General features: G+C 26.0%; 13 protein-coding genes and 1 non-coding gene across 14 annotated transcripts; 10 read left to right on the top strand and 4 right to left on the bottom strand. All coding sequences in view use genetic code 6, as the record gives it.

Moving 5' to 3' along the window:
* Positions 1 to 152: 152 nt before the first annotated feature.
* SS50377_25714 (uncharacterized protein) lies at positions 153 to 2,651 on the top strand (the record flags this gene model as incomplete). Its single annotated transcript, XM_067909543.1, has 1 exon — positions 153 to 2,651. The coding sequence occupies one exon, from the start codon at positions 153 to 155 to the stop codon at positions 2,649 to 2,651; it is 2,499 nt and encodes an 832-aa protein (XP_067762299.1).
* Positions 2,645 to 4,480, bottom strand: SS50377_25715 (uncharacterized protein; the record flags this gene model as incomplete). Its single annotated transcript, XM_067909544.1, has 1 exon — positions 2,645 to 4,480. The coding sequence occupies one exon, from the start codon at positions 4,478 to 4,480 to the stop codon at positions 2,645 to 2,647; it is 1,836 nt and encodes a 611-aa protein (XP_067762300.1).
* Positions 4,481 to 4,527: 47 nt separating this feature from the next.
* On the top strand, positions 4,528 to 6,117 carry SS50377_25716 (uncharacterized protein; the record flags this gene model as incomplete). Its single annotated transcript, XM_067909545.1, has 1 exon — positions 4,528 to 6,117. One exon carries the CDS (start codon positions 4,528 to 4,530, stop codon positions 6,115 to 6,117), a length of 1,590 nt encoding a protein of 529 aa, XP_067762301.1.
* Positions 6,118 to 6,154: 37 nt separating this feature from the next.
* Positions 6,155 to 7,021, top strand: SS50377_25717 (Rab-GTPase-TBC domain-containing protein; the record flags this gene model as incomplete). Its single annotated transcript, XM_067909546.1, has 1 exon — positions 6,155 to 7,021. One exon carries the CDS (start codon positions 6,155 to 6,157, stop codon positions 7,019 to 7,021), a length of 867 nt encoding a protein of 288 aa, XP_067762302.1.
* A 9-nt stretch (positions 7,022 to 7,030) lies between these two features.
* Positions 7,031 to 7,432, bottom strand: SS50377_25718 (uncharacterized protein; the record flags this gene model as incomplete). Its single annotated transcript, XM_067909547.1, has 1 exon — positions 7,031 to 7,432. The coding sequence occupies one exon, from the start codon at positions 7,430 to 7,432 to the stop codon at positions 7,031 to 7,033; it is 402 nt and encodes a 133-aa protein (XP_067762303.1).
* A 46-nt stretch (positions 7,433 to 7,478) lies between these two features.
* On the bottom strand, positions 7,479 to 9,455 carry SS50377_25719 (Ribosome biogenesis protein; the record flags this gene model as incomplete). Its single annotated transcript, XM_067909548.1, has 1 exon — positions 7,479 to 9,455. One exon carries the CDS (start codon positions 9,453 to 9,455, stop codon positions 7,479 to 7,481), a length of 1,977 nt encoding a protein of 658 aa, XP_067762304.1.
* A 779-nt stretch (positions 9,456 to 10,234) lies between these two features.
* Positions 10,235 to 14,380, top strand: SS50377_25720 (uncharacterized protein; the record flags this gene model as incomplete). The annotated part of the gene is made up of 1 exon (XM_067909549.1): positions 10,235 to 14,380. The coding sequence occupies one exon, from the start codon at positions 10,235 to 10,237 to the stop codon at positions 14,378 to 14,380; it is 4,146 nt and encodes a 1,381-aa protein (XP_067762305.1).
* A 685-nt stretch (positions 14,381 to 15,065) lies between these two features.
* SS50377_25721 (uncharacterized protein) lies at positions 15,066 to 17,120 on the top strand (the record flags this gene model as incomplete). Its single annotated transcript, XM_067909550.1, has 1 exon — positions 15,066 to 17,120. One exon carries the CDS (start codon positions 15,066 to 15,068, stop codon positions 17,118 to 17,120), a length of 2,055 nt encoding a protein of 684 aa, XP_067762306.1.
* Positions 17,121 to 17,154: 34 nt separating this feature from the next.
* On the top strand, positions 17,155 to 17,949 carry SS50377_25722 (uncharacterized protein; the record flags this gene model as incomplete). Its single annotated transcript, XM_067909551.1, has 1 exon — positions 17,155 to 17,949. One exon carries the CDS (start codon positions 17,155 to 17,157, stop codon positions 17,947 to 17,949), a length of 795 nt encoding a protein of 264 aa, XP_067762307.1.
* Positions 17,950 to 17,957: 8 nt separating this feature from the next.
* SS50377_t20106 lies at positions 17,958 to 18,041 on the bottom strand. The gene has a single exon. It is a non-coding gene; the product is annotated as a tRNA-Leu (tRNA).
* Positions 18,042 to 18,191: 150 nt separating this feature from the next.
* On the top strand, positions 18,192 to 19,193 carry SS50377_25723 (uncharacterized protein; the record flags this gene model as incomplete). Its single annotated transcript, XM_067909552.1, has 1 exon — positions 18,192 to 19,193. One exon carries the CDS (start codon positions 18,192 to 18,194, stop codon positions 19,191 to 19,193), a length of 1,002 nt encoding a protein of 333 aa, XP_067762308.1.
* Positions 19,194 to 19,333: 140 nt separating this feature from the next.
* On the top strand, positions 19,334 to 20,728 carry SS50377_25724 (Peptidase family M50 protein; the record flags this gene model as incomplete). The annotated part of the gene is made up of 1 exon (XM_067909553.1): positions 19,334 to 20,728. The coding sequence occupies one exon, from the start codon at positions 19,334 to 19,336 to the stop codon at positions 20,726 to 20,728; it is 1,395 nt and encodes a 464-aa protein (XP_067762309.1).
* A 53-nt stretch (positions 20,729 to 20,781) lies between these two features.
* SS50377_25725 (Di-trans,poly-cis-decaprenylcistransferase) lies at positions 20,782 to 21,537 on the top strand (the record flags this gene model as incomplete). The annotated part of the gene is made up of 1 exon (XM_067909554.1): positions 20,782 to 21,537. One exon carries the CDS (start codon positions 20,782 to 20,784, stop codon positions 21,535 to 21,537), a length of 756 nt encoding a protein of 251 aa, XP_067762310.1.
* Positions 21,538 to 21,572: 35 nt separating this feature from the next.
* On the top strand, positions 21,573 to 22,019 carry SS50377_25726 (uncharacterized protein; the record flags this gene model as incomplete). Its single annotated transcript, XM_067909555.1, has 1 exon — positions 21,573 to 22,019. The coding sequence occupies one exon, from the start codon at positions 21,573 to 21,575 to the stop codon at positions 22,017 to 22,019; it is 447 nt and encodes a 148-aa protein (XP_067762311.1).
* Positions 22,020 to 22,023: the final 4 nt, after the last annotated feature.

Here is a 22,023-nt window from a genome sequence, read left to right on the forward strand (position 1 = left end):
CTCTTTTTATATACTAAAAGTTTTACAAGTAGTCGAAATAATAAATTAAATTTTACAAATGTAATAGTTAATATATATTATCATGGATATAAAAATTTAAATTTTCAATCTAAATAATTATAATATAAATTATACTATAAGGTCTCTACTAAATGAATAAACTTCTACAATAAAGTAAGCCTTCAAAAGATTTATTTATAGAGCTCTGTTAGTAGGATTAAAACTCATAGGAAATATTTTAAATATTAATAGCATTCCCTGATTAATTTATATGTGAATAAAATTTTTAAAAGTTTATTGTTAAAAATAAATTACAAAAAGAATACTGCAATTTTTAAAAAATTAACAAAATTGAAGAAGGTATTATTGATCCTATTCTAGGAAGAATAATAAAATTTAATGAATAGCGATTTAGTAACGATTCTCAATTATAATTGTCTAGTATAATTAAAGATTAAGCATATTAAGATATTGATAATAGTTATAATTTGGATCCATCATAAATGAATTATGGTACATTTGTGGATTATTTGTCTAAAAATCCATTACAATTATAAACTTATAAGTAAAGATTTATTAACGAAATAGATTTCGCAGTAAATTTACCAAAAGTTTACAAGCAACTTACATCAATTGAATAAAATAATAATTACTCCTAATATTTAAATTTTCTTAGTTTAGAATAATTACAGTAAGAGGAAGATTCTGAAGAATAGCAATATTTATTGGTTTTCCATAAATGTTATGACAAATTAAATTAATTTGGCTAATAGCTATATCAAGATTTTTAATTGTATTAAAAATTTATCAAAGGAGATAGATTAGATGATAGTATTGCTTTTTCGTTATCTAATAGCTAAATGTAGATTTATTTAAGAAAATTAAATTGTACTAATTTACCGTTGTTTTATCTATATCTTTCTGCATATAATAACGTTAAGAGCATAGATATAGATGACAGCGCTGTATAACATTTAAAAGATAAGTTAAATAAACCATCCACATAATATTCAGATAATCCAAGTTTTAAAATTATATTGTAAGACGATTTTAATTTTTCTGTTGAAACAATTACTAATAATTAAGTGTAGTTAAAATTATAAGTTTATTTTATAAATACATAATCAATAATAGAAGACAACATAGTATTAGACCAACTGTAACTAAATAATCCAAATTTTGAACTTTCAATAAGTAATGATTTTGTATAGTAAATCCACTCATTTACACTATCTCCATAATATCAATCTGATTTTATATTTGTGCTATAATTAGATGTATAAAGAGTTTCGTTTTATTATTAATTCAAAAGATCAATTATTTAAAGGCAACTGTCTAGGGATATGAGTATGATTTAGATAAAATCCTAAAATATCAATATACAATAAGGTGATATATACTAAAAATTTAATGAAGACCTTGTAATAGAACTATATGCAGAAAAATTAGAGCTTTTAAATATTTATGATTTCAATCTAGTTAAGATAAATAATTTGGAAACATTTTATTAAAAAGTCAAAAAACTTGAAGCTAAACCAGATTTTTTTATCAATTTAGTTTTCAACCCAGAATTGCTATTATCGTGCTAGACTATAGATATTGAATGCTTGTTAATGTCTAAATTAGATATTCTGAATATTCATAATTTAAGTACATCTATTATAAATATCAAAGGAAAATATAAAACATATACTTTTATTCATCCAGAATCAAATAAATTTTAGATTGAAATTGAAAAAATAAGTCCTACAATATAAGTTGAAGTGGATTTTATATTTAATGGAAAATAAGAAAAAGTTAGATCTGAGATTAGCATTTAACAGTCTTAAAATTATTTATATAAATTGATAAGAGTAAGTTAGAACAAATTTGTTTTACTTAATCTTATTAACCATCCTTGTGCTAATGAAATCATTGATATTATTATTGAAAATAATGATGGTAAATTTACAGAGAAAATAATAACAGATCATACTGGTTCGTTTGAAGTTAAAGATTTCTTTGAGTTTATAATAAAAATAAATAGCTAAAAATTTATTTTTAGAAATAGAGTATCTACTTATGAGTACGAATTTTATAGCTAGATAAAGAATTTTGATCTTGATATTTATGAGGAAAAATTTAATACTGTTAATGAAATAACAGACTTCAAAAAAAATTATTTTGTATTATTTTAAGGTTAATTTTATCCTATTAAATTATTCAAGTTAATTAATGGGTTTAAAATTTATTAGAGTTCATTTGTATATGATTCTAACATCATTTACAGTTAAACAATAGGGCTCTCTGGAATATACTACTCCTAAATTTTAGCGAATACTTATTAATTACTTAACAAATAAGTTTCTACCTAATTTATTAGTAAAAATAATTGGGTAATAAAGTAGTTATTAGAAATTAATAACAAGCAATGTAACTATGAAGATCTTATCTAATTGAATAAGCACGTAGATGTGTAGTTGTATGATAGATAAATATCAGAATAGTGTAATGATGCTGGAGATAATGAAGATGAAATAAAATAAAATTACTTTGTTAATCACTTTAATATTTTCAATAATATTAAAACACATTTTAGGTATGGTGATCGTAAATATTTACATAAATATACAATTTATGACAATGGATAATTAATCCTTGATACTCAGTGATCATCTTTTTATAAATTTTTAAGCATTATCATTTTTCCAGGCCCATAGAGCCAAATTGAGTTGGCGTTACGAATAATTTTAACTCCTGCCAGAGCAAGAAAGAAACAGATATTATTTACACATCCAGCTAAACTTATACTTATATTATCTGTCTCATACATTTTGTTGAGAAATATATCATCTCTTTTGAAACCTAAAAGTTCTTATATTAATTTTGTATGAGTAATAACATTTAATGTTTTTGTCTCTTAAAACAAAGTCCAATTGGATATCATAAAATTTAAAATATAAAAGCGATCATCTGGATGAAAATCGCTTGAAAAACTTTCTGGCAATCCTTAAAAAGATGAATATATATGTTTGCTGAAAATAATCTTGACAAATTCGTCAACTTTTTATTATAAAAGAATATCTGAATTTGGATTCAATTTTATAATATATTCTATACCAGAATAAATTTAATTCAAATCTGGAAAAATATTATATTTAACCTTTTCTTATATTTTCCATCGCTCATAGAATACCTATTTAATTGTTTTTGTATTAAGTTAATCTATTTATAATATTAAATCTTATATTATATTATTTTTATGTTCTATTTGTTCTTTAAGATCGATAGAATTATTTTTACGCCATTATTCCAGTATATTTACTTATTAGTTTAATTAAACTATTTCGTATTGTAATTTTTGTATAGTAAAATTCATAACTTTGTTTTATTCATGGGTATCTTATAAACTTTTAAATGACTCTAATTTTTTATATAAATCTTGAATCTCAGTCGTAAAAATAACGTTCTGTTTAATCGAAAATTCATTATTAACTTTAAGTTTTTTGTAATTTTATTACTCAAGATCTAGATCATAAAGCAATATTTATATTTTTTTAGTATTTTGAATATTTTACTATTATAGTGCATCTTTAATGGAGTTAGCGATCCCTAATTACTCTTTATTTTCTGTTAGTTCCAATAAAATTTACTATACGTCCACAAAGTAATCTTTGGATGGTAAAATACTAGATAATTAAGATTATAATTATAAATATTCAACTTTAAGTTTTCTAAGTTGCTCTAACTCCTCATTCATTATTTTAAAAGTATTTTCATATTTAATTCTTTGATTACCCATTTATTACATTAGTTTTGTCTACATCTTAGAGTTCTCTTGATCTAGTGAATAAATTTCTTATTTTAATATGCTAACTTGTTAGACATAATTATCTTCAGCCACATATATTTGTGTAGATTTTGATTCGTTAGATATCTAAGCCTAATGATATTAAGAAAAGTCTGAACAAATAATACCATCAGATTGAATAAATTAATCTTTTGTTTATAACTGATATTTATGTATTTATAGCTAACTCGATGAATGCAAAAATGTATGATTATCTTTTTCATTTATTTCAGTTATTAAATCAACAATTTCTAAATGAGAAACTTATTGAGAATCTGAAAATGACTACGTGTTTTCCTAATATTTTTCCAATTTAAAGGTAGATAATGTTGATTTTGAAGGCTTTCTACTTATTTATATAGAATTAGTGTCATAACTTTGTTGGTCAGTAATTTAAGTTGATATTTATGATTTTGATAAAATAAATGATTGATATTATAATTATTCTAATGCTTTTTGAAGTTATTCTTGTAGAATTTTAATTAAAACATCCTTTTCTTTAAGCTCCTCACAGTGAAAATTAAAGCACTTAGAACAGAATTTACTAAGATTGCACTGAGATATTTTAAGATACTATTGATGATACTATCCTATCTCTGCAACAGATAATATATTCTCCTTAATTTAACATTTCTGATTTTTTTTCTTCATTCTTTATGTTTTAAATTTATACCGTATAATAATACATTTAGTGTAAAATGGAATCACTTTATTAAGAAAAGGAAGTCATGTAATTTCAAGAATATCTGGCACTCTGGAAAGCTATTTTTAAAAAGCAAGACCCATACTCAATTGTTAACTAATTTGATCGCTCCTAAAAGCATCTTTAGCTGCGAAACAAACTTGGTAGCCGAGTCATAATTCTTGAGGCTCCAGTTGGTTCTGGTATGACAACATTTTTAACAAAGACATTAACCCGATTTTAGTTTGTATTTGAATCCTTCGATGGATCAGTCCAACCAAATATGTTTGATTAAGCTCTAACGTCTTTTATCGACTTTAGGCAAGGAATTATAAGGAAAAAACGTCCTCATGTATTAATTGTAGAAAACCCTGAGTTATTGCAGTTAAATAAGCTTGCCTTTACTTAGAGAATGAAAGATAAACGGCATTTTTTCATTATAGTATTGACTAGCAATGCATTCTCGTCATCATTGCGGTAACTCAGGTAGAATTCAATTTTATTACGCTTTTAGGTTAGCTAAGGAGAAGTTAAAAAAATATTATAAACTTATGCTCCAGGTGGCATTATTTCAACTTAGTTATTACAAAAATAATTCGCTGAAAATCTATCTATTTTAAATAAATTTACCATTTAGGATATTTGTAGTGCTTTACTAACAAGAAAGCAGGAATTTCTACTCTAAAAAAGGGATATTCCTTAGTTCTAAGCATATGAAGTCCTAAAAAAACAACATATATTCACTGATTATGGTACAGCAATTTCATTCATTTAACTTGGGCTCAAACTTGGTATTACTAATGAAATGGCATTAAAATCACTAGAAAAGGCATCGCATACGATTTTTGAGCTTCCTTTTTTGAGTACTTTTTAAAGTAAAGCAGTTAAGGCTAACAAATTAAACTACTAGATTTTTGAATAGTTTGAAAATTAGTTTTGCTTAATAGGGGAAATTTAAGGTATAATACCTTTATCAATAATTCAAAATTTATCTAACTGCTAAAGTCAGTACGATGGGATTACTGCTATATACTCAGTACATTCTTAGTTATAATAAACAAGCTTTGTGAAACCATCAACTTGTTAAAAAATATATTTTAAGTGCTAGTTTCCCATTTTTACAGGTTTTGAAATTAGATCAGTGCGGAAGCTTAATCTTCAAAGCCTATTATCACGAGTTTTGTATAGTTTCTCAGCGTCATCAATTTTCTTATCTTTATTTGATTTACAAATTGAATTTTTTAAGCTGCTAACTCAATTTTCATTACAAAACTATGTTGGAACTCTTTCAGATTTAGATAAAAATTCAATTGCTACCTCGTCAACGTCACTTGCAGAACTAGGTTTCCTACGAGATAAAAATGGGTTTCTTGTACTGTCGGATGAACTTGAATTAAGTATATCAGAAAATGCGAAAAGGGCGTTAATTGCAGCTGTAGATGGATTATTTAGTGGCAATAAGTTATCTGAAGAGATTTTCTAATTAGTCATGACTAGATTTTCAGAGAAATAGGAAATGGAAATTTGTGAATAAGAATATACTTTTAATCAAGGAGTTACTCTTGCAGTTCGCATTCTGGCAAAGTTTTAAGATTTCTTTTAGTGAAAAATTAATTTAATATATATTATTTTATTTATTAAAAATGAAGCAAGTTCTAGTGAATTTATAAAATAATGCATCATCAGATTAGTATTTAAATGAACTACGAAAATTAGCTGTATAAAATCCTATTTAAGATGAATATAGATCATTAGCATGGAAATTGCTTCTACGTGTTAAAAAGATTGATGTTTCAAGATATATTACTAATATTGAAAAGTAGAAATCATCTAGGTATGAAAAAATAATAAAAGATACCAAAAGAACATTAGCTACTGATAATTTTCAGAGGGTTGTGAAGGAAGATTAATTAATAAGAGTTTTAAATGCATTATAACATGATGGAATTGATTATGTTTAAGGTATAAATGTATTAGTCGCCCCTTTACTATATAATATGTCAGAGCCGGAAGCATTCAGCTCGTCTTTAGAACTTTTAAAGTAGACATAAACTTACTATTCACCAAACCTAATTGGTGTTCATGCCGCATGTGCTCTTGTAGATAAAGTTCTTGAAAAAGAAGACGAATAGCTTAGAAATTATTTATAAAATAAGAAAATAACACCGCTACTAATTGCCTTTTCAAGATTAATGTCGTTTTACGCTTCATAACCGCCATTAGAAGCTGTTCTACGTCTTTGGGATTTTTACATGGCTGCAGGTTTTTAAATGAATGTCGTTACAGTTGTCGCAGAATTAAAAATTAACAGAGACCTTATTTTAAATTCAGATTCTCCTACTGATGTTTTATAAAATATGTAGCTTTCAGATGTTGAAATTTTAATTTAAGAGAGTGTAAGGATTTATTAAGGACTTGATTATAAATTAAAATAACTGATAGGTATGCATTGTTTTGATTTTGAATGTTGTAAAAAATTAGTAAATAAAATGTTTGGCGGTTATTTGTGATAAAATTGATCACTGTAATACTTATAGTTCATTATCAGGCATCTTACCTCTCAATAATTCTTTTTATATAAGAGTTATACATTATATAATAAGATTTTCCTCATTGTCTTTACTTTATATGAATTAGATAGAATCTATCAAAATATTATTATATTCTGCATTTTCTGCGACATACTTAGCTATTTATATAAGTTATTCGTTCTTTTTGGTTCTTATTAGTTCTAGCACTTTAAATGCTAACTGAGTATTGTCATGTATTAAAACTTTGGGATACTTTAATAACAGCTTAATAACTTCTTCATAATTTTTAGCTAATATTAAATTAGTAATCGAATTTCGAAAGACAAAATCAATGTTTAGAAACTACTTTTGAGGGTTTTCTGTTTTTGTGATAGCTAGGAATTAATCCATTTCTAATAAAGTCTATACGGTATATAATAAGTAGAATATTTATTACTCAGAAACCCTCCATTAAAATTTTTTCAGACTCTTTCCATTTCTAGCTAATAAAATATAGGATATCATGAATTGAAGCTTCGTTCATGGCTATTAAACCAAAATTAAGTCCACAACTGACTATTTATTTATACAGCTTTAACTCAATAACCTATCCGTTCTATAGCTATCCATCAAACTAGGCTTTAAAATATCCTTTTTCCCCCATAGGTGCCATAATTTTACCATTTAGCATACCGCATGTTAAACTAGCAGATTAAAAATATTTAACATCTAACGTATTAAAAAACATATATCTTATTAGACACCTTCTTTTATGTATTCTATAAGGCCATCCAGTTAATGTAATTCTTTCAAAAATGTTAAACTTTGCACTAAAACATCTAATTTTTCCAGAACCAACATAATTATCTTTGAATATTAATACAGGTGGAGCTTGCGTATGAATTGCACATAGAGATGAAGGGAATGAAATAGATAATTCTGTTGTAGGAATTGTCTTATACAACCTTAGTAATTTACCTCTGAATGGTGAAACCTATTGATAAGGGGTTGGTAAAGTGAAAATTCTTCTAAACCCTACTTATATAGTAAATTATTATGTCATTTCAATAATTTCTTTAGTGTAAAATGAGGTAATGTTAGCATGAGCAAGAGATATTTTTTATTCATGTTAAAGAGTGAAAATAATTGTCCTATTAACGAAATTCAATGATGTAAAATTTATTTATTGGTAAATTGGTAAATTATTTACCAATGTTTAATATTATTAATCATTTTAAAAGAAATTTGATAAAACTTAACGCTAATTTTATGAATAGTCAATAATCTCTTATGCATTAACTCGAATTATAACTTATTTTATAGTAGAAAAATAACATTCATCATCCCCTGGTAATGATCTTGTCTCTTTTAATATCTATCTTTCTAACTAACCAGGTTACTGAATATGGTATAGTTGCTTAATGTCTAAAGTAGATTAGGACTAAAATGGAAAGGTTGATGTTCTAATACTTTTCATTGGTGCAAAACCTTCTAAAGTTGATCTAAGCTCCCGTCTGGGGTGTATTTCTACATCATCAGGTCTTTCTAATTTTTCTTCTAAAGTATCTCTAGTTTATGCCAATTTAAATTCGTAATCTTTTTCAATAGGTCCATCCGTGCATTCAATAATATCTGTTTATGAATAATCATCGCTTTCTTATAATTCATCATCATTTTAATATACCTAATTCATATCTTCAGGTTAAGCTTCATTGTCAATTATATTCGTCTAATGTCTAGCAGACAACATTTATATATATGGTGCAATCTCTATATCATCAATTTTAATAACTTAGAAATCACCTAGTGTTGTAACGTAACTAGCTCCTGTCCCTTTACCTTACATGATAACTTTCAGAGAAAAATCTGTTTCATTAAGCTACTGAGCCTCAAGTATTCTCCCAACACCCCTAGGCTTCATCCAAGGCCCTCTAAAATCTCCTTTTATTGTTTGGATATGTTTTGAAAGTGTTTCAATATCAAATAAAGATCCGTATATTACATTTTCAATAATCTTAGACTTTTAAATGACTGGAACTTGTTATTATAATTATAGCTAAATAACATCTTCTTAATTGATTTTCCAATAGAGAACAGGATTTTAAAATTTCATTTAAAAATATTAATGTTTTAAAGGATTGGGAATATCAATTATATCTGAAGTTATAATTATCAATATATTCAACGGAAAAATTTCATCTAGAGCAAATTTACCATGAAGATTAATCGGAACAATAATAATTGGTCTAGAAGATAGTTTTATAATTTATTATAAATGGGCAATGAGCTAATCTGTTTGATACTCTATTTGATAACAACCAATTCCTACTAATAAAGGTGCGTTTTCTAATTGTTTATTTAATACATTCTATTGTTTTTATTGCTGTTTAACAATCTATTATTTTTATTATCTATTAATAGTATGCTACTTCATATTTTTAGTTTGTCTAATCTCTACAAAACCATATTTTTATTTCTGAAGATTCATTCGGGAATGGATTATGAAGTGAAAATATATATAATAGTATATAATATTACATAAACATTATTCTTGAAAATAATTGTTAATACTTAACATTTAGAAAAACGCTCATTGTATGATTCCACTTAACACATAACTGAATTCTGACATTATAGTAGAATAAACCTTGAAAAGTTGATATTAATTATAGATTTCTTTTAAGCAGTGATAAGAAATCAAATATTATATTGATTAATTAAAATATTGATGTTATTTTATCAAAATATTTAGATATATATAAAGCATATTATAATACCAATTTATGAAATAATTAAATTTTACATATTAAACTAAACTTCAGAAAAAGAAATTCATTCTGATGAAGTTGAATATATATTAAACATAAGAATACACAATAAAATAAAATGGAATTTCGTATTAGTAATTATAATAATACTGAAGCGGATAATGAATCCAAACATAAAATGCCCATTAATTGGTTATACTGATAGTCTTCTTACTATATAAACTTAATAAATATAAATAATATTTGTTAGTTATTTATTTTTATAAAATAATAGGGTTCCTCTAAGATCCCAAATTATTAAATTAATAAAAACATTGAAAGAATGTAACAAATTAAAATATTCTGTATAAATATATAATAAGTATTTATAAGTAGAATATGTATTTGAATATCTTCATAAATAATATGTGATAAATTATATAATAAAATTTTCTTTCCTTAAATCATGCTATTAATTTTATCTGACTTAATACTTTCTGGAACGACCTATAATTATACTATACCAGCTGGTGAGACAATTTAAATCTAGATAAAACATAGCAATACTAAGTATTTATTACAAGGAGTCCTTGAAACACCAGACTCAATCTAAATTACTGGGTACTTCTGTGGTAGCTCTCTAGATTTCAATACTTGTAAATAATCATCAAGTTCATAGTTTTTACGGAATAATGCTAGAACAACACTAAATGGAGATGTAGGAGACTATGAAGTCCACATTAAAAATTTTGATAAAAAGACGGTTACAATATATTTTACGTATGATGACTCTATATTTTTATTACCCAATTTTAATTATGATTCTTTGGATGATTAAACTTAATAGACCTTATTCAGAGTGCCAGTTTGCTCAGACACAGTAAAAATGTAAATTCTTACCGATGCTGACGAAAATAGTGTGTTTTATTCTTTTACATCTGGTGATCCAACTTAAAAGTTACCACTCAAAGACATCCAACCTCAATATCCAGGGTATTTGTATATTAAGGTTAATTAAACTAGTTTCTAGTTTTCAGTAGAATAATTCAGACGTTAACTAACTTAATTAGATTAAGGATATACAGATGTTATATCAGCATTCTATGGATGTTAGCGCGTATTTTAGTTTGAAAGTGGTGTTAAAGGAACTAAACTAATTGGTACTGCGTCAGAAATTGATGATTTAAGCGACTAACAAGTACAGCTATATTTTTTGAGCACATTTGATGGAAATAAATTCCCTAATGATAAATTCTATGATGCAAAAAGTTAGAATGGTATTCTTAGAGCTAAGTTTACTGTAGAAGACCCATTAGTTTCCATTATCTCATTACAAATGCCCTAAAGAATGCAATTTATTCCTCATAAAATTATTAGTAGCTAGGAAAAACATTATTATCATTATTAACTTTTTTTAACATCAATTAATGATGCCTTGTTGCCTTGTTAAAGCTTGAATTTTAGCTTAAATTAGTAAAATTTAGTTGTTGCGATACCTTTTAAATTTTCTGATCAAGCATACGCAGTAACCGGAAGAGCAGAGTCAAATTATATAGTAAGAATGTCTGTGTTGAATGAGAATAACACAAAAGATACAACATTATCTTTTGGCCATGCCACTGTTTAAGATCAAAGTTTTAAAACATTATAATTATCTACCCCTGTTTTAAGTTATGAAAGCACTGCATTACGCTCAGTTGATGCAGCATATTCTGGCGATTTATTCTTTGCTACTATAAATTGTAAGACTTAATGCAAGGGCTATGTAAAGGCAGAGCATTCATATTTGTTATAAGATAGAATACCTATAGTATTTAATCATTTAGAAACAGAGGGAGATCCAGAATTTTATTATGCCAATTATTACGCAGTTAAGGGAGTAGACTTTATTGTCCAATAATATACAGAGTAAATTATCATCTATGCATCATTTACTGACTAATTGCCTAATCTTCAGACTAAAGATGTATAAAAATTTACTTGCTCGATTATTTAAGATAAGTGTATAATAAATATTCTAAATGCATCTAACACACCTATTTTCTTTACAGTTTAGGCTAAAAATTCAATTATTTTAGTCGCTGCTCCAATTGGTGAAAATATCAAGTAAATCTTCGATAGTTAAACATTTAATGATTCTATTTTATTTGGCGATGAGGCAGTTACTGGTAAAGAGTATGTTTATAAGCCTAACAGTTTATCATAAGAGGGAGAAATATTACCATAATAAGAACTATTATTCTCCTTAGAACTTAAGAATTATGATATTTTGGAATCACAAACTAACTTAAATTTAGTTGCCTATATCTCTAATTCCCCATGCCCAAATAGCTCTAACTACATTATAAAATTATCAGCTTTAGATGGATCGATAGAAAAATTAGACGACGAATCATTTATAATTGTTACACAAAATATCGCTCCATTATCATACCATAGGGTATTTTTTGTTACTGTTATTTGTGAAGGTATAGATTGTTCTGATTAAGCATCCTCTATGAAAATTCTTAGATATAGTATTACAACATATCCATTATTTATGATACCCCCGTTAGAAAAGAATGGAGGCGAGGCAAGTATATTTCCTGTAAAGAATGGAATTACGACTTCCTATTTTACTATATCTCCAAATGGTTATTCTAATATTTAATTTATACCTTCTAATGAAAAATTATGTGCTAAATTAATTTATAATTTGCACATTTGTTATGGAATATTGTAATCTAATTATGTGATTACCTAACAAGATAACTGTTTTGTCAAAAAAATAAGCTCCACAGAAACATATGAATAACTGTTTGACCTTTTTAACTCTAGGCATTAAGCGGGACGAATTTTCATATAGTTATCGTTAGATCTTTCCGAGTTCACTGGTTCACTCAAAGTTATACCTTATTGTTTCGCTAGAACTAATCTATATGAATTTTAACGTATTTTACCATCCAAAACATTATTAGTTACAAATATGACTAGACTATTTGGGAATATACCATCATTAAGTAAAACATGTTCTAGTAATAACTCTCCTGGTGATCGCTTAGTTATATAGTCAAAAGGTTGTGATTTCTAAATTTGTATCACAGATGATATTGCAAATTTATAATATGCTGAAAAATAGTGTTTGAATGATTTTAAATAAATACATTCTAATGATACATTTACAATTGATTATTAAAATTGGTAAAATATATAGGCTGTGGGTAAACTTTAGGCACACACGAATATTATTGCCACTGTAGTGACTAGTTGCTAAGTAGAAATTACAATTAGAGGTCAAGCTGTTATTGATCCAAATGCTATAGGTAATATAAATTTCTTTACGTATGATCATTATTATGGAAATTAATATTTACATTCATATGCTATTAATACAAAATCTTTATCTAAAATAAATTTAACATTACATTCAGGTCCATTTTGCAGTGATATATACTGTAGAAAGGATAAATTGCCTGACGAAATGTAGACAAACACTATTATTACTGCCATTTCCACTAAAAATATGCTTCCTTCATTAGATAATTCAGAGATCACCGTATATGATAAAGGTGTTTAGATGATTTAACTTTAAAATTTGTCAGGAGATTGGGTTTATATAACAGTAATATATAGATTTGGATTTTTGTTGTCTTAAAAGAACTTTAGAAGTTCAATGCCATATATAGTCAATTTATTACAAAACTATAATATTTAAAATTTTATTGGATTTTAAGAAACTAAGTCTATTATTCATGACGGTTCAAGCAAATTCTATCCTATTGATCATTATTAGAGTAAGGTTTCCTATATACCATCTTAATTAGTTATTTATCCATGTAAAGGTAGACCTGCAGTACTTATTGATCCATATGCACCTTAGTCATCTCCTCTAGTGAAAGATTATTAATAATTGCTAGTTTAGACGTATGGACGGCCTATTTAATACATTTATTCATAAGAATAGTATGTTCAGATTCAATCCTTTGTTTCTGTATTTGATTATAATAGATATGATCTACATAACAATACATTTACATCAAATGATACAAAAATGGAATATGAAGTTTATTTTGGTTCAACTGTTTAATAAATTAGGCCAGGAAATTAAGGAAAGCTTACTATAATTAAGTATGATAACTCTAATTAGGGGAGCATCACAATCCGTTTTTATCCCGCATCAACCTCTTATCAATAGGATGATTTAGCTTAAGTCAATTATTTAATGTATGCTATTCCTTATTCAGGAAGCATTGATGAGGAGAATGACTATTCCCCATATACTACTTGTGGTATTCGTAAAAAGGGATATCCAATTTATATTGAAGATGGCAAAGAATATATTTTATATGATGAAAAATAAGTAATAAAACAAGGATATATAGAAATTACTAGCAATTAAAATCTATTTCCACTAACGTCTTAAGGTACGAATATATATGTTACAATATTAGTAGGTTAGGTAGCATATGAGGCTGTTTTAGGAAGTGGTGAAGTCATAGCACAGTCTAATTTAATTTACATTACCTTTGCAATAGTTATTGGAATTATTTTGGCTCTATTCTTGGTATTCTTTATTTTAGTCATCAGACTCAGAAAGTAATAACAGTCAGGATATAAACATATTGCTTTGTGAAAGAATTCATTTTAATTTATATACTGTTTTATGTTCAACATAATTTATATATTAAATATTAAATACTACTAAAATGAATGAATAAATTGATTATATTCTTCCAGATCTTCCTGATTTTATTCAGGTTACACCTGCAAGCAGAGTTCCATTCCACTAACCAAATTAGTCCAAATCCAAGAAAATCATAAAACCAATTAAAATCTCACATTACAGAATACAAACTTTTTTAGAACATGAAATTTCTATACATGATACTCCAGGGCCAGGTTCTTATACAAAGAGTATTTAAGGGCTAAAAAGGGTAACATAATCGGAGGCATTAAATAAAAATTCTTTTAAAATACCTGAAGAAGTTAATGATTTTCGACCATTTTATAACACCACAAGTAGCTTTAAATATATTGCTACTAGATCATAAAGTCCATCTTTTCGTTAAACTGAGCGATTTAGTTAAGTGGTAGTTTATGGTCCTAAATCAGTATACAAAAAGTAAGAAATAAGTAAATTTTGTAATTGGTGAATTATTAGTTTATTTATTTAATTTTACATATACTGATTTAGAATATTAATAGAATAATCAAATTTTCTTAGTAAATAATTTAATTTTTTGAAACTTAATATATCAAACTTATTTTATTTTTCTTATTAATAAAATAATATACATTATCTCATCAAATCATAATTAATGGACAAAATTATTAATAGTCTACCATTGGTTCCACAGGCATTGATCGATGCAAATTTCGATCATATTTAGTATTTAAATACTGTATTACAACCAAATAAAGTAAATTAATCTCTCATAAATAATCTCATACTTGAAACAGAGGTTTAAATGTAGCAAATCACAGAATAAATGGAAGATATTGTTCTAAAACCGTAGATTTAATTCAATTTAGGTGAAAATTCTCATTTTATTAGCGATATACATATAATTACAAGTGAAATTTCAAACGTAGAAAATGTTATTTCATAATTTGCAAACAACACATAATAACTGAATCTCGCCAAGCAAGAGTTAGATAATATTTAATTTATTGTTGAATGCTGCAATTAATTTCTTGATATTCAAGAATCAAGTAATCAGCAAATCCTCTATAAATTTCTTCTGTATCAAAAGTTATAAAATTTTAGCGATATTCCAGAGCTTTTCGAGAAATTAAAAGATTTTGAGGTTAAGATCGATAATATGTCAATTTAGAAAATTGATTAAGTAGATATATTTGAGTTCTGGGCTGAGGCATTTTCACGGGCAATGGAATAATTTAGTATAGGTAAGGAGTGTAAATTTTACGATTCTTTAATAAAATAGCTATTGTAGGCTAATTTTATTGAATTATTCAATGCTAATAAACTGGATAAACAATTCAGCCAGAAAGTCCTATTATTTTTCAAATTACATAAATAATACATGGACCAAATGGCACCAAAAATATCACTAGAACTACTTCCCAGCAGGGTTGAGTTTCTATTATTTATGAATAAGTTTGCACAAAATGTTAGTAATTTATTTTACTATACTGAAAAGGAATTCATCTTAAAATATGATTTTTTTATACTGTTTATTTAGTCATTTATGAAAATACTCAGTTAAAAAATTAGCAAAGATATTTAAAATTAAGATATTTTTGAGGTAATAGTTATTCTTTAATAATGTTAAGAAATTGAAGCATATTTGCTTTAGGAAAATGTGATTTAGAATGGTGATTTGATGGGAGAATTTCATTCAAAGCATTAATAAATATTAGAGTATATATAATCATAAGTATTAGAATCGTTAAAATAAAAATTTTCATTGCCAGTTTTGAATTTAGACTTTTCTAAATTTTCAAAACAATAATTATCAGCATACTATGATTAAGATTTCTATATAATCCAAAAGGAAAACTTAAATCATGTATTTGCGTTATTGTAGCTACTTCCATCTTAAAAAAGTATTAACAAAAATTTTATATCAACTATATCAAGTATTTTTTAGTAAGTAAACAACTTCGTTATTGGTCATTTAGACTTTAGGCATATTATTCCAATATAAATTCATAGATTTGTTAAAAGAACAGATTATGCTTAATTTAAAGATTTAGTTGATGGAAAAGTTTCGTCAATAGTAAAATTTAAATGCTTGAATTCTGGTAGTTTGATATTAGTAGATTACTCTATGCAGGAGAATATTATTAAGTTCATGGTGCAACTACTAAAATTAAGTAAATTTAGTGTAATTTTCGTATAGAAATGTTCTGAATTGCTTAAAGGAAAGAATTTCGAAGGGTTAGTTTAAGGACTAGGGTCTGAGGATCTTATTGAGTTATGTCTGTTAAGTTTAATTAGTGGATAGTTTGTATCATCAGTTTTCATCGATAAAAACATTAAAAGTGCTAGATAAGTTATGTAAACTCAATTTACGTTTATACTAGATAAATTAAGATAATTTTATGATGAATTTGCTATAGATTCATTCTTTTAACTATCTAGTACCGTACTCATAGAAAATACTGCTGCTGGATGTTTACTTCTCCTCCAAGATAGCTAATAAATTGAGCAATTTAGCGATGAAATTCGTTAGTTTTTTGACTAGAACAACTTCTTGGAAAATGGTGCAGATATTTCGATTATAAACAAAATAATAAGTATAATGAAAATAAGGTAGCGTGTACTTGATAACGCTACTATTACTAGAGATGAATTTATATCTATATTAGGTTAGGAAAGCGTTAGCTGGTACAATGAAATTTGTGGTTGATATGAATATTTTCAATTTCATTTTCACTCTATAAATGAACTTTAAGGCCGAAATCCTACAATATAAATATTATCTTTATAATCTTTTTTCTAACCTTCAAAATATTACCCCATAACCACATGCTTCCCATATACATGATGGTATTTCACTAAAGATCATTAGTGAACTTCGCCAAATTAACGAGCTTTATCTGCTCATTGATAATACAAATTATCGTCCTAAAGTCACATAAAAATTTATTCAAAGGTTTTAAAACTGTCTGAATTTTGATATATAGAAACCTTAGTTCTTAGATGTTTCATAGTTTGCTAATTCAGAAGAGGAACTATAAAATTTTATCTAGTAGGCGAATTTTAATTAGTTAATCTTATTATATAATAAATATAACAAATTCCGTATAATAGAAAATCCTCTTGATTTTGAAACAGAATTTAAGTTTTCTACAGCAGAAAGTTTACGTTATTAACTGTAAACCACTTTTAAAAACTTTTTTAAACTTACGTTTGAACCATAGATTTCTGACAAAACTTCTTTATCACAGTTTGCAAAAACTCCGACAGCCCAAATATTTCATTTACTGACTTCAAAAATATCTACAAAAAGAACTGGCTTAAAGACATTTTTAGATAGGAACACGGGATAGGTGATAAAATCTCATGAATACAAACTGGGTCAATTTTAAAAAAGTCAAAATTGTGAATTTTGTCGTAAAAAAATATATGGTATTGTGGCAATTGAGACACATTTTTACGACAAATATCATGTTGCTAATTTACAGAAAATGGGATTAAATTGGGAAGAAATGCGCGGCATTTGGAACATTAAATGAAATAAAAATACCAACTGTGGGATTTGAACCCACGCGGAGTTAGCCCCCAGGAGATCTTGAGTCACCCGCCTTAACCACTCGGCCAAATTGGTATAATAAATATTAAGTAATTTTAATAAGCTTAGATATTTTAAAATACCTTGTCTTTTTGTGTAGGATAAATCTTTTCTTGCCATTTTCCGTATTTAGTAAAATGTTATATTTTATATGTACTATAATAAACTATTTATATCTTCTTTAAAATGGATTTAACATAGATATAAACTGTTGTATATAAAAATATGGTGACAATGTTAAAATAAGAACCATGTGCATTATATAGTGATAATTATGAAGTTAAGTTTACATTTCAATAACTGCTGACGTAATAAGATAAAGATAATGTAATTTCAAAATTTCTTTAAAATAACGTTAGCCTATCTTACTATTTATTTGACCAATATGAATAAAATGGATTCATTTTCAAATTTGATTATTATTTCTATACAATAATAAACTCAATTAGGAAAAATTTGTATATAAAAGATAATTAGTCCATTAATGATATAATTGACTAAGCATAGAAATACTGTAAAGACAATGCTACTATTTATTTTTAAAATAAAGAGTAATTTGTCTTTTAAGTGATAGCAGAATTAAGTAGAATAAAAAGCTATTATATTCCTATGCATTATGAGTATAAGAAGAATATGTTTAATCGTTTTTATGGTTCAATTATTTAAATAAAAGATCAATGGTATATAGTTGATATGAGTAAGTAGTATAACTAAAATCCATCAATATTAAACAGTCTCAAATCAGAGAAATAATTACTTTCAAAAGAGGAGGCTTCGAATTATTTATTTGAATTTGCATATGAAATTTCAAGCACTCCTTTCAATACTTGCTAAATAAGTAGAAGCTAAATTCTTTATAATTCTATATCTGGTTATTCAATTACAAATTCTGCTGATGAGTCGGAAGCTTCATTGCTGCTTAAATCATTAAAGCCAAAAATATTTACAATCAAATAGAAATAACCCGTACTACCTGAAATTAATTACACACCAAGATAATAATGCTATGATTTATTATCTAAGAGCGAAGCATATTAAACTTTGAAAGATCAGTAATTCAATTTTAAATAGTAGGATGATGAAAATTTGTTAGAAATATTACCAGATTAATCATAAATATTATCTACAAATTTAAACACACATTACACAAATAATCTGATAAGTTGTATTAATAACATAGAGGAGTGATATTAATTTAGTTACAACATTATCTATATGGAGAGAATTAAGTCATCACCCTTTTAATAAATTTTCATAAAATTACTTTATCTAGGAATTATATTATTATATACATTTTATTATTAAATTTTATTACTGTTTTCCATCAAATGACGAATACAAAAATGATCCTTTATACTTTAATTATTACTTAGTCCTTATATACTATCACAGCGTTTATATTAAAGAGTTAAGATAAGTAATTAAGCTATACGTTAACCTCAGAATTAAGCAAGAAAAAAATTTCTATGGGCTATTTTTCTTTTACTAAATTCATAGATTATCATAGGAATTTTAATTATGTTTCAAAAAGAGTTATATTATCTAATATAATTATTATCCCCGCCCAACTTCTATTTTTTCTTATAGCGCCTATTATGATGTATACAATATATATTTAATTTTTTAGTGATAGTAAAGATAATTCCTATACTTTCTAACTACCTCAAGGTAATTTATTTGTTATTATTATCACATTTTTTTAAGTTGCTCTGATACATGAACTTGGCCATTTTACTTTTGCAAAACTAACAGGAGCCGAAGTTTTAGGGTTTGGTATAGGATTTTAGTTTGGATTCCCATTCTTTTATGTTAAAATACCAACAGGCAACTTATTGAAATAATAGAAAAAGCCTATTATGTATGGAGGTGTAATTTTTAACATATTATTTGCTGTTTTGTTTCTTTCCCTTTTATGGATTGTATCGCTATCATTAAAAAATGGGGTATCAACTGAATTAGGAGTATTCACATAAATTAATTAAAAAAATACTTACAATTTATAATAATATAAAGAAGCTATAAATGGTATGAAAGCTGAATTCTATAAATAAAAATTTGTTCTAGACTAAGATAATTAATTTTAAAAGCCCATATATAGAAATGTTTTACCTAGTTTTGGAGCAATATCCATTAAAATAGATAGAACTGGAACCGATTTATCGACATCTGGATCGGATGTATTGCTTTTATAAACTGAATAGCATATTTAGAACCAATTTGTCAAAGTATTAAAACCAGTTGTTCCATATTAAGAAACTTTAGCTTTAATAGAGCTTTCGCTTAAGTCACCTATATTCTGTTAGTCTTCTTCTGATAAAGAACTTTGCCTCTTGCCACCCAAAATTGGTAATGATATATAATTTTTTGTAAAAGTCGTGTTAAATGGAGAAGAACAAGTTATTACAACTTCTTTTTAATAATTAGAGAAATAGGAAGTATTAGATGGCGGTAATGGTATCAAAACTGTGCGTGTGATATAGATAATAGCCTCTCTATTAATATTTTAGGCATAAGCATCATTAGGGCTGGCAGCATTTTCATTACTACCAATTCCAAAACAATCAGATGGTGCAATGATATTAGATGAGATTGAATAATTCTTTACTCGAAAAATTGGGATTTTTAGCTTCGTTGTAGGAGGGTTGTATAGAAGCTTATGCATACTCCTTTTTGTGTCTATGATTATTCTATTAGTTCTAAAAGGATTTGGTATAACACTATGACATGATTATTATACTTATTATATTATACTTTTGATAATTTCTATTGTTTTAAAATGCTTAAAACTATACTAAATAAGTAATCACTATTTAAAGTCCCAAATCATGTTGTTATAGTATTAGATGGAGATGGAGAACATTACAATAACTCGTAATAATCTTGCCATTTTTTAAAACTAATTCAAACAATATAATACTTTGATATACCAATAGTTTCGTTAGTCTTAGTATCTTAAACATCTCTATCCCTACCATCTGTAAATCTTACGAAATAGCTTAAGTAAATTTTATTCACATTAAGAAAATTAGAAAAAAAAATTGATGCTTAAGTAAGAATAATAGGAGATCTTTAATTGTGTCCAGATAAATAAATTGCATTAGAAATTTAAGAAACTTGCTAATAAAACACTGGAACTCAAATTGTATAGCTTTTCTTATTTTACTCATCACTTAATAGTATTTTTAAATAAAATTTTCAAAATCTGGAGCCTCCTGATTTATTTTTAAGAACTTCCGGGGAGCACAGACTTGGTGACATACTCTTATATGAAATTTCGAAACATCCTTGTTATATTTATTAAAAACCTTTTGATCTAAGTAGGATCAGTTATTTTACAATGTATAAATTACTTACTTGCTGGTAATTGTTTTCCGAGAGAAGAAAGAATCTTATGTAAAAAGATACTACAAGATTTTTATTTAGTAAGCAATTTAAGAACCTAAGTAATAATTTTATACGAGATGATGAATTTACAAGAGAAGAAAGTGGTTTTGACAGTCAATAGGAAAATGCTGCTTATTTTAATTATTGAATGATTATTTTACAATTATAATATAGTATATAGAAATGTATCCATAAAACATATAAATAGAAGACGTTATTTTACCTTTTTCAACTCACTTAATCTAATTTTATGAGAAGTAGTATCCTGATTAAAATTTTACTGCATCTCTAAATACTCTTTTTAAAAATACTACTATAGTTCTTGATTTTGCCAAAAATAATATATTTTCATTATTTATTTCATGTCTTTAAAAACTTAATAAACATGATGTAAATGCTCTTCCACTAATTTAAAAGTAAATTGAGATGTTATCAAATATTTAAATGGCATAATTCTTTTAGATTAGTGAGACATTTATGACAAATGATATATCAGAAGTATCTGCTAAAGAAATGGCGAAGCGGATTGAAAATATGGATAAATAAGAAATGGAAACTATTTTTGGTCCAGAAGATGACTTTGAAGAAAAGGAAATGATTAGTAGTTGTCTTAATATTTGGAGTGAATGAATAC

The sequence above is a fragment of the Spironucleus salmonicida genome, chromosome 6 (genome assembly GCF_000497125.1).
Source record: "Spironucleus salmonicida strain ATCC 50377 chromosome 6, whole genome shotgun sequence".
In the NCBI taxonomy this organism is placed as follows: domain Eukaryota; phylum Fornicata; order Diplomonadida; family Hexamitidae; genus Spironucleus; species Spironucleus salmonicida.